The sequence below is a fragment of the Populus euphratica genome, unplaced genomic scaffold (genome assembly GCF_000495115.2).
Source record: "Populus euphratica unplaced genomic scaffold, PopEup_1.0 scaffold20.1, whole genome shotgun sequence".
NCBI lineage: Eukaryota > Viridiplantae > Streptophyta > Magnoliopsida > Malpighiales > Salicaceae > Populus > Populus euphratica.
Genome location: NW_011499854.1, coordinates 766,297 through 777,989, shown reverse-complemented (window position 1 = coordinate 777,989; position 11,693 = coordinate 766,297). Strand labels below are relative to the sequence as shown.

General features: G+C 34.6%; 1 protein-coding gene, 1 long non-coding RNA gene and 1 other non-coding gene across 5 annotated transcripts; all 3 read right to left on the bottom strand.

Moving 5' to 3' along the window:
* Positions 1-204: 204 nt before the first annotated feature.
* On the bottom strand, positions 205-5,594 carry LOC105122510 (uncharacterized). 3 transcript variants are annotated; one of them, XM_011021640.1, is made up of 8 exons: positions 5,254-5,594; positions 4,905-4,945; positions 4,605-4,791; positions 4,398-4,474; positions 3,913-4,302; positions 3,005-3,535; positions 2,278-2,490; positions 205-1,300 (listed from the first exon to the last, which is right to left on the bottom strand). In XM_011021640.1, exons 1-8 carry the CDS (start codon positions 5,297-5,299, stop codon positions 875-877), a joined length of 1,911 nt encoding a protein of 636 aa, XP_011019942.1. In that variant the 5' UTR covers positions 5,300-5,594; the 3' UTR covers positions 205-874. The 3 variants fall into 3 exon arrangements, with proteins under 3 accessions (XP_011019942.1, XP_011019944.1, XP_011019943.1); XM_011021642.1 differs by having other exon boundaries at positions 5,535-5,562; XM_011021641.1 differs by having other exon boundaries at positions 5,507-5,545.
* Positions 5,595-8,248: 2,654 nt separating this feature from the next.
* Positions 8,249-8,322, bottom strand: TRNAI-UAU (transfer RNA isoleucine (anticodon UAU)). The gene has a single exon. It is a non-coding gene; the product is annotated as a tRNA-Ile (tRNA).
* Positions 8,323-8,935: 613 nt separating this feature from the next.
* On the bottom strand, positions 8,936-11,669 carry LOC105122509 (uncharacterized). Its single transcript, XR_841703.1, has 4 exons — positions 10,900-11,669; positions 10,362-10,609; positions 9,301-9,593; positions 8,936-9,127 (listed from the first exon to the last, which is right to left on the bottom strand). It is a non-coding gene; the product is annotated as an uncharacterized LOC105122509 (long non-coding RNA).
* Between the last annotated feature and the right edge of the window lie 24 nt (positions 11,670-11,693).

Here is an 11,693-nt window from a genome sequence, read left to right as displayed (position 1 = left end):
CAGCACCTTTTTTTTTTTAATTAATTAAGATATCCAGATAACTAATAATTACTTTAAGATTTACAATACTCAAACTAATAATTTATAAAAAATAAATTTAAAATTTAACTAGTTAAATCATATCCTCAGGGTTATCCCACCAGCACTTTCAACCTGAGTTGAGGCCATTGCATATCAATATTTCTCAATAAATGGGCACCTAGATAACAAAGCTCAATAATCCTTCCGAGGATATTTTCTACAATAACAAAGATTAAAATTCTTCACTACGAAGAAAAATTAGAACAAAGTAATTGAAACATCTCTACTTACACCAACAACGGTAAACATACAACAAGAGCGGCAATTCCTCATCATTTTGTATAAGGGTAATTGTTGAATTTTCTTTCTATTTTTACTTGTCCTATCACTATTTTCCCTTCAAAATGGTCACTTTACAAACCTTCCACTAGCCAAATGCTCTCTGGAAAATCAGTAGAAACAGAACCCAGGATTACATTCAATTTGGGCTCCAGCTGCATAGTATACAAAATCTACTCCCACTTTACGAAACCATCCCATTCTTCAAACTCACTGCACCAATCATCATCCTTTCCCATTCTAAATAACCCAGACAAAAAATTGACCACATTCACTTCTCCCTCAACAGTCCATAACAAAAGCAAAGCAAAAACAAAAACCAGCTTGTTAGTATGCCTTCAGGCTACTCAGATACCCAATATGCCATCCCACATGTCAGCAAGCAAAGAATCTATCAAATCTTAAGAGAACAAGGAGTTTGTGCTGTTATGAACCAGCATCCCAGAGATCCTGGCACAACTACAACTAAAAGCTCCTATCTTTCAACATAACTGTGGTCATCTTATCAACAGAATTAATCCTGGTACTCACCACTACCCTCTTTTGACTTTAAGGTGGGAGACAAGTTATGGTTGTTGGAATCTTCAGCTTTTGAAACCACGATGTTGGAATTGTTAGCAAGTTCCATGGCAGTATTGCAATTATTAGCAGGTAAGACCTCCACACCAGGTCCTAAGCTACCAACCTCTTCACTGGCTGCTGGTTCTTTATTAACATCATCCAACTTGAGAGATTGCGCAAGAAAATCAGACATTTGATTTATGGTATCATCAGCAAGCAAACCTGCACCACCTACTTTCAAACTAGGTTGCTGTTTGGCCTTCCTTTCCTTCAAAGCTCTCTCACATTGATCATAGAAGTCAAAATCATCCAGGATAGATGTAGGTGCATCATGATCCTTGAAGATTTTCAACATCTCAATACCCTGTTCTAGTTTCACCTGAGTATTCAGCACACCAGAGAGAGAGAGAGAGACGAAAAACCCATCAGGCAAAAAGAACTAATCAGTAAGAGGGCTGGATCCATGTAATGACAGAAAAGAAAATCAGCAAACAGTCTTGACCAGACAAAACTTTCATCTTGATTGAATGGTGTCCGCAAATAAGCTTAAACACAGATTTGAAAGGGATAATGAACTTAGAGAAAGGTTAAATGATTTCTGATTCATGAAAAAATATCTGGGCAGCCAGAATACGGTACAAATTAGGACCAGGAAGAATGCAATGAGGTTAGTTATAAACACCCAAAATTATACTTTTAGATCAAAAGCTACTAGGCATGACACTCTAGCCTTTTTTATGAAAAGAAACAGCACAGATAGCCTGGGACAGCTGAAGACCAAAAAAAGAAACAGACCACGGTGCTTTTTGGACCCCCATATCACTCAAACTCAATATAAAAACTCCCTTTGCAATCAATGTAACTGTCCTATGTTACATTATTAAACTAATACCCAATGATACTGATCAAATTCTAGCATATTTCATGCAGATAATTGAGATCTGGTTAAAATATAATCCTCTATAGGCCTTTGAATAAAACAAAGCATGAAGCGAGCATGAAGTAAAGTCCAAGATAAAAAGGATGGCATGTTTGCATGGCCAACCTAGCTAACAAATGGAGAATTCAGATATAATATGGAGTTGATAAATGCACAATATCAAGCAGCATTTTTCTCCATGAAGGAAAGACATTTAGCAATCCACTAAGAACAACAGTTCTGGTACTCGTGTTTCTAGAACAGTACTTATTTACCCGTTTCTGTAACATAATCAAAGTAAACTCATGCTCAGAAAAACATCTAGGAATTTATAAATACTTGAGTCATGAGAAGCATTCTAAACTCTAAAAATCTAAATAAAATAGCACAAATACTAATAAAAAAGTAGGAATATTAGTAAAATTTTATAGCTTTACCTCTTGAGAATCTCGACTATGAGTAGCAGGCTTATTATCATTGTTTTGAAGTAGTATGTGCCGGAAACGACTATTGGGAACATCTTTAACGATATGCCACTGGACTGGGAACTGGCCATTCCATCTATCTTGCTGCCAATATTCAGCATCCTTCTCAAAGTCTACAGGTCCAACCATTTCTGCTACTCCACAAAACTGTCCACTAGCATTGACCTGCACAAAAATATGTAAACAAATCCAAGAACATTAATGAACCAAAACAGACTTTTTCAGAGCAGCAGCGAATTTTAAACAATGCAGCAAGTATGCAGGATTCAGAAACAGGTAAGTCATTGATGTTGGAATTCAGCTTCAAAATGTAAAAGACAAATAAAACAAAAACTTGTTCCACAAATAAAATCAGCAACTACCTGCTTATTCCACTAACTTTACCAAAAAATAACCAAAAAAAAAAAACCATTGTTTTACAACATAGGTCTGCGGTCTTCTGCTGGCTTCTAAAACAAATACAAACTCATAAACCCAAAGGCAAAAACCAGGAAAAAAAACAGCAGAAAACAATGCCCTTTCATATCTATAGACAGAGAAATCCAAGCTACCATGTTCAACCATTCATTACAATTCAGATACCACTCTACATGCATTAGCTTCAACCTGGTTCCCAGCAGTCACAATGCCACTAGCAGAAATCATCGCGTTAAAATAACATCAAGTTACACAGACATACCGAAAACAAAAGAAAGACTGGACAGTTTCTTCCTTTCTCCTTTGCTTCACGATAAGCAGCATCAATTTTTCTGTTCCCGTGTGGAGTGCTTGCCCAAACACTATATTTAATACTTTTATGAACATTATCTTCACTGAAAGACTTGATTATAAAGAACTTGGCATCCTTGTAATCAGTGACAAAATCTAGCTGGTTATATAAATCAAGCTGAATCCCAGAGCTAGCTGAATTGCCTTTGCCATTACCAGAGGAGGAACGCTGTTCAGTGGCATTCTTTCCCTTAAGCTTTGAAGCCCTTGGTCCTCGATTACGGTCAAAACCAAATGGATCGTTAGAAGAATAAATGGGGTCCTGGTCTCTGTATCTCCTCCTGCCTTTATCAAGTCCAACTCGTGTCCGGTCATTAGCCCCTGCATAAGAAATTGAACCACCAGCAAAACTAGAGCTCTGAAAAGAGCCAACATGCTGGTAATGTCCAACAGGGGAAGATGATGTATATCCATATCCATGCAATGATCTTTGCTGAGAACCCTGAAAACATGTCCAAACAAAATTTAACAAGCTCCTTATTGAAGGGTCAGACAAGGAACTGCTAGTAAAAAACACAGATAAGTATGCAAGAAGCCTCACTACAATTAATCTTTGCTCTAAACAGGTAAATTAACAACTTATAGCAATCATGTGTCAAGATCCAGAACAAACTTTACATCACAACTTTTAATAAAAGTTAAGATGATAAACTCAAAGGGGGATTTTTTGGATATAGAAACTTGTGCACCAATTCAGAAGAAACTGAAAAGGCAGTGGTGATGAGCAAGGAAAACAGGCAGTAGATGTGAAAGAGAAAAAGGAATTGAAACTTTTGGAAATTCTAGATTTCATAATTGTTGGAACAAGATAAAACAAACCTGTGCAACTTGGTGCTCATATGGCCCGAGTATGCCCATTGGTTGAGGATAAGCCGATGGAGATGTTGAGGAATCAGAGCCAGGAGCCCCGGACATGTCCCCCCCACCAAATGATCCATAATGTACCAAGTAACCTGATCCTGGTCCAAAAAAGGAGTTGCCACTATTGCTTTCAAATGACATTAGCTCAGATGAGCCTAGAGGACCTGATGAGGGCACATCTGGATGGTAAAATGGGGAGAATGGGATCTGTTGTGGAGAGTATAACTGGCTGTCTATCATTATGGGAGTTAGAGGCGTAGCCATAGGAGAATATTGCCCGTGTCCCATATCAGGATTCAAGCCATATCCGGAATGATACATAAGAGATTGATTATCATTGTATATAATCTGATCACCGTCAGGAAAAAAAGGTAAAAGAAATTATTCAGTTAGAACTATAGAAAAAGAATTTGAGAGTACAATAGTAAAGGAATCATCCTCACCGGAGATAAATGCATTCCATCAGATGCATTAAGATGTTGAGAATACCCATCCCAAATACCAGTGTTATTGCCATAACCTGAAGATGCAAAGATCACCAAGTTGAGACACACAATCCCACTAATCAATGTTCCACATATACGGTTACTAATAACTCATTCTTAACTGTGAACAAAATGAAGATACGATGGAGAAGGAAACTAACTAACCAGCATAAGCTGCCATTGCCTGGTCATGTGAGGTATAATCATAAACATTAAGTTGCGGTGGTGGAGGAGGTGGTGGAACAATGGTAAGATCTGGAGCAACAGTAGCAGATAATTGTGGGCGTTTTATGACGGCTGCTTCCGGGGAAGGATTCACCGAAACAATCCTTTCATCTTTGGGCGAAAGTGGCTTTCATAATTTATATATATATATATATGAATTAGAAAACTAAGGCATAAAAAAAACACACAATTCCCCTGATTATCAATTAAAAATCTTTTAAAAAAAAAACAATAAATTACCTGCTCCATCAGAGAATTATCGCGATTAGTGAGTGATTCTCCTGCAAAACGGCATTAACATACTCAGCAACTAAACCAAGCACACGCTATTTTCAAGAAGAAGAAGAAAGAAAATATACTTTAAAAAAAACGCATTTACGAAGTCTACTAATGACTCGATTATTAATTGACGCTGAGGAATTGAAAAACATAAAATTCAAAAAAGAAAGGGCAACAGAGCTTCAGATTGTAAAAATCGAGAGATTAGGTTAGGGTTCTAAACGAAAAGAAATTGTTAGAAAAGAGAGCAAGAAAGGAGAAAAGAGAAAACACGCATGAAAAATATATGGAGAGAGAGGAAGATAGATACCAGGGGGGGAGGAAAGATAATCCGGAGAGGATGGGTGGTCGTCCATTGAATTGAATCAGAATTTTAGAGGAGATCTGGAGATTTTGATTAGGAAAGTTGGTAGGGTTACGATTATAATAATAAGAAGAAGAAGAAACCTAATTAAATAAATAAATAAATAACGGAGGAGTAATTCTGTGTTGTTTGGAAGGAATTCAATTGGAGAAGGGAATTAAATCTTTGAGTTTGAGAGGGAAAGGGAAACACCACTCACTCTCCTCTCCCACAAAGAATCAAAATACCTTTCTTTTTCTTTTTCTTTAATCGGGGTTTTGGACAAGAAATAATTTTGTTTTTCAAAAAAAAAAGAAGAGGACGAAGAAGGACCCAGGAGGAGCGTTTTGGGCTTTCCTTTTTTATTTATTCATTATTATTTTATTTATTTTTTTTAATGTTACGCCGCTCTCCCTTCTCTTCTCCCATGGACCCAACTTTTAACACATACAGACACACAAGGCAAGCCAATGCCGGATAACTGGAAATTCTTTTTTCTTTTTCAATTTTTTCCACTCCAATAGTGCCAGTACTTTACTGCTTTTTTTAGGTATACCGGATTTTATAATAATAATAATAATTAAAATAATTAAAATAATAACAATAACATTCATTATATGAATTTTATATGTTTTAAAAGTTAAAAAATATGACAAATCTTTTAATCACCATCCCTGTTAAACATCATGTTCATCAGACCACTCCCAGAATACAAGATTTAAAATGAGAATTCAAGAATAAAACATCAACATTTATTCAATAAAAAAAACAAGTATAAAAAAGACTTCAGATATATATATTCATGCCAAGATATATTTTTATTAATTTTATTTACTCATTGGTCATTTTGAGATTTCTCAAAAATCATAGTAACATTTTAACTCCTATTTTTATATGGAATGACTAATTAAAATTTTAAAACTAATATTGGAAAGAATAAAAAATTATATTTTATTGTTAATGTATTGCCAACCATGAAAATAATAATAATAAAATTATAGCAATGATGGATAAAAATAAAAATATGTTAAGATATTGTGTGGTGAAAAATATATTAAATTATCACAGTGACACATACAATACATGGAGGCTAATGAAAAATAAAATGGTCTTTATATATTTTTTTATTAATTAATAGTTGGTATATAAGATGAGATATTTTAGTTATTTTAGTATAAATATAAAATCTTATAATTAAAAAAATCAACTAATAAAATAATATTATATGGTATCAATAAAAATTCTAAATATTTTTACCAAACTCTATAAATAAAAAGTTTCATCTTATATATAAATAAGAATTTTTCTTGGATATATAAAATTATTTTTAATTTAGGTTCTCTAAGTACAAAAACTATAAAACTCACTTATAATTATGTTAGATCAATAATAAACACATTATAAATTTAATATTTTTTAAATCATTAAATCTCATTTTGCAATACATGTTTAAATTCTTGTTCTTGCAAAATATAAATTTTGACTTTATTTTACAAATAAATCAAGTTATTATAAATCAAATTCAAGAAAATAATTAATAATATTTTTGTAATAATATTTTAAATAGAGAATCATATATTTTAGTAAAATTAAATAATTGTATGTACGTGCCTACTTGATTTCTAGGCACTTATATAGAGAATCAAGTTCTATTAAACTATATGAGTTTTATCCATGTGTTTTTTTATTCTTGGAAAAAATAAAAAGATCGGGATTGGCAAAAAATAAAAATTCTAACTTAATTTTCTTGGATCAACTTAGGGGTGTTTTGTGTGGAGAATTGGTCTTGTTTAACATATTAGGTGTTTTATTAATGAAAATAAGTTAAAAAATAAATATTGAGCTTAAAACATTCAATTTAATTTTTCAACCAGCTTGTTAATGATTAGAAAATGAGTTTTAAAAATGATACATTGTTTGATTATTTTCTTAAAAAAACAAAAGGATAAATAACATATCCGGCCTCTTAAGCCAAGTGAGAGAAAAGAACTAGCTTCTTTTTTGCCTTTAAATTTGTTTTCAAAAGTCTATTTCTAGTGTTATGTAATTAGATGTCTAAAAAAACCATTAAACCTAATAAATCTATAACTTAAATTATGAGTTTCACAAATTAATTAAATTCACTTGTTTTGATATAAAACATATTTATTTTAATATTTTTAACAATAAGATAAAATAATGTCGCTTTGAAATATTATTTTAAAGTCAAATAGGTTCTTTTTTTTTTAATTAGAATTTATTGAAATTAATTAATTAAAAATATATCTAGGATATTATTTAATAAAGTATAATTTAAATTTTACTTTGTTTTTAAATAAGATTTGTAACCTATATTGTCAACAAATGCTCTTTTTGTATAGCTCTTGCTTCTTCTTTTTTCCCCTTAAATCTTATTCAATCAGTTTTCTTTTCATATCTATTTTTTATTTATTTGGCTATTAAATAAAAAAAATCAATTTTATAAAATAAAATTATTAAAATCAATTTACTTCATAATTTTCATGATAAGTTTTGTAAGTTAAACCGGAACAGTTAAAAATATTATTGTCTCTATTATTTAAAAAAAAAAATAACATGAATTGGATTTTTTTAGAAAAATAGTGGGTTAAATGAATTATTTTAGACAATCTCCAATAGAATTTAATTTGAAATCCAAACCTTAACCAAGTCAAATTAATCCGAAGAGGAATTATGTTGGCAAATTAGATTGTTTGGATTGAATTTTTATTTTTAAAAAATAATATTGATATATAATTAATAAAGAAATTAAATAGGATAATAGGAGAAAATGATTCTTTATTTGTATTTATCTTTCAATTTTAGTTTTCGTTAACAAAGTATTTTAATATTTATTAACGCGAAACACAGGCACTAGCGTTTCCTGGGAAAAAATGTTCGCAAGAAAACGGCTGTTTTAACGAGCCAACGACGATGTGATCGAAGTAGCATGTACCAGGAACAATGGTCCCGGCGGGGCTCGAACCCGCGACCTTCGGCTCATAAGACCAACGCTCTAACCAACTGAGCTACGGGACCACGAATGCTTCCTTAAACATCATAACCTAAATGATGAATTACTTGGCTGGTGATTCCAATCCCTAATTGGTTCCGGTCACATGGGAGGAGGCAGCATTCAGGGCTCTGGTTGTACTTGGGTCGATACCGGCGCAATCGGCCAATTTCAAAAGGGCTAAGTAGCAGTCCGGCCATGTTCCCAAAAGGCCCCCCCCGGGAGGCGGCTCAAGAGGCGCTTCCGCAAGCGCTAGCACCCGCTGAAGTTGCTCATCCCATTCCTAACAAGAGGATGTTGCGGCACTAAGAACGGAACTCCATGGATTAATCAATCCGAAAGGGGGTAGTGTTGTCTCGAAAGGGAGAGTGAAGCGGTTCAAGCTAGAAGAAATTACTTTCTATAAAGAAGGTAAAGGAAGCTTCGATGGAATTCAAGCTCATGACATGTCTCGTTTGATCGATCATAGACTATCTCAAAAGAAAGGAGTCCTCAAATAGATTGCTACGTAACTGCAATTTTCTAATAAATCATGATGGAAATTATTTTGGGTAGGTTCCCCTCTTGCTTCTTTCTTCTAGTCATCATATATCGTGCACGGACAAAGAAGAGTGAAAGAGATGTGGGGCGTCGAGGAGGAAGTTCTTGAAGTCCAATCTAAATTTGGATAAAAAACAGGTTGCCGTTGTCTTTGAGATAAAAAAATTTGGAAAAATTAATGAAGAACCAACATTTCACCAATCCCATGACACATCAATGAACAAATGAAAGCAACCTCAAATTCAAGTATGGCTGACCAGCGCGATTCAGCTTCATGCAACGAGTTCCACCCTGCAATCGAAACAAGCCATGTACAATTATGCGATGGATTAATTGTTTGATTAATTTAATACATAGCTAATTAATGACATTGACTCTTAATCTTTTTTTCTTAATTTTCTAATGCATGTATGATGATGATGATTGTGAACATGATGAGGTTTTGAAGCCAACGGCTGCCTTACAATATAATTTGCGAATAGCATGTTGCTTCTTTGCAAGTTTTAGAAGTTCTCCCAACTCCATGCCTCCTCAACCCTTATTCGCTGAAGCAGATTTCTAGGAGGTGGTACTGTTTCTTGTTGCTGCGTATTAACCCAACCCCATGATACTGCAATTGCAGCTAATTAATTGGTAATGATGCTCCGGACCCGTATGATTTTGATTTCTCTGATGGTATTGTTGCTGATGCTGATTATGCTTAGAAGAGGATTCTTATCTGGAGGGTTTGGATGCTCTTCAGTCGGGCTTTTCCCACCTGGAAGAAAACAGTCCAGAAATGCCAAGTGTGATTCTTGACTGAATATTGCCTGCTGTTTTAGATTATCAGTACTGGCAAACAAGTTTGATTCCTCATCTCCGGTTCTTGAAGCTTGAAAGGATTATTTCTCATAGATCTAAATTTAACGGGTTAAAAACCACTCTTAAAAAGAGCTAAAAAAAACCTCCTTAAAAGCTCAAAAAACATTTTTTATGAGCTCGGCTGACTCAAATGCATGGACTCAGGCATGATAGTCCAAGCTCATTTGAAGAAGAAACAAAACTCAAAGATAAGTTCTCTTAGATTCCAGAGACAATGACGTAGCCGAACTAGCCAAACTTAAAATAACAAATAATTATGAACAGTCAGGTATATATCTATCATAACTAAATGATAATCTTTTCCAGGCAGATTACAAATTACATAAATAGCCTAACATATATATTTATGAACCAATAAAATAAATCTAAAACCAATAGCAAAATTGATACTATAGATCAGAATGATAGCTTAAAAAAACAGTAACTCTTCATCAAATCATTGGCCAAAGATCTGGTTCTACCTCCATGTTAGAAGTTAATGCAGAGCCCTCGAAACCTGTTCAATTTTTTTTTCATAAACGATGCTGGATATAATGTAAGAGAAAGCAACGTTGGAAGGTGTGCATGTAAAGAAAGTGAGAAACGAGGGGAAAAGAAAATAAAATTCACGTCACGCACAACCAAGTTTTTTCCAACAATCATGCTGTATACGAGCTAAACAAACCTTGACTAAAGGCCCTGGTGTGCTGCTCTCAAAAGATAGAAATCTACTTGAGTCTGTATTGTTGAAGTTGCATCTGGCACTTCATTGGAGGGACAGCTAAGCGGCCTACGGATCCCCCCTGCTTTTGCAGGCCTAATAAAAGAAATCTCCAGAGTGAGTAAACTTAAAGCTGCAATTGCTTTGCCAGGTTGAATTTGCTTCCAGGAAAGGCAACCTATTCAATACAGCATTCATCTGCTGTCTACCATCTGTAAGGGTACAGAAAATGGAAGCAAACAAAACTACGATCACAAGAAATATAATGTAGGAGAAAATACCTTCTATCACCAGTCATGGAGACTTGGATATAATAATTACCTAATGAATATATCATTCAATGTTCATCAGGGTTCCAAATTATAGCTATTTGATTAAGAATTAAAATGTGAGTCAGCCAGAAGAGAAGCAACCAAAGGGAGCTAAACAAGTGCAACATCAGATGCAGTTAAGGATTCTTATAAGATTTAATCAATTATTTTTGGAACACGACTGCTAAAACCTTTGAAATTGAAGCAAACACTGTAAAATGATGATGACGGCCTTGCTTAATTGAACCAGATTGCCTCAGGTTGTGGCCCGTGTCGCCTTGCATTGTGATAGCTACGGCAGCTTCACTTCTTGTCATCAAACTTCAACAATCCATGGAACCTAAACAAACTTTGCAGCATAAATGCAGCAGCAGTCTTACTTAGTAGTAGAAACTAGATAGTATCGGAAAGTTAAAGCGGAAGCAACAAAGCTTAATCCCGAAGAGAAGAAATGATTACTAAGAATTCCCCAAAAATCAAGATTCATGAGAGAACCTGCCTGCTGCACTGTTGGCAAATTGGCAGAAACAATGACCTTAGGGCTTTTGGAATGCTTTTCACAGATTCTATGCTGCGATGGTAATCTTTAGCTGACTTGAGATCAAAGCTGCATCCTTCTACCTGGAATTGTGGAGACTGTACTTGGATATGATGCCCTAGATCTCTTTGGTGTAGCAGTACAGGAAGTGGAAACAATGGTTGAAGATGATGAATTAGCAGTGCTGGTTGTACAAATGTCCTCAATTATTGGTTCACCGGAGCTAGCAGAAGCACACAAAGATGGAATATTATCAGTACTCTCTACCCTGGTCAAGTCTTTCTTTTTAATGATATCTCCAGGAAAACCATCTGCGGTGCTATAAGTCTTGATCCCCTCCTTCAATGAAGAGTTGATAGAGGGTGAAACTGAACTCTTGGATGAAGCCCCATGCCACAGAGATGAACAGGTTATGGCTTTATCAACTGCTCCACCCCCCCCCCCCCC

What these genes read in the sequence shown, in the direction of transcription:
- LOC105122510 (XM_011021640.1), bottom strand. Translation starts at nt 5,299, where the DNA reads ATGGACGACCACCCATCCTCTCCGGATTATCTTTCCTCCCCCCCTG. An exon ending in TTATCTTTCCTCCCCCCCTG is followed by an intron (nt 4,946 to 5,253) that starts GTATCTATCTTC and finishes GCCGTTTTGCAG; the next exon opens with GAGAATCACTCACTAATCGC. An exon ending in ATGGAATGCATTTATCTCCG is followed by an intron (nt 4,303 to 4,397) that starts GTGAGGATGATT and finishes GACGGTGATCAG; the next exon opens with ATTATATACAATGATAATCA.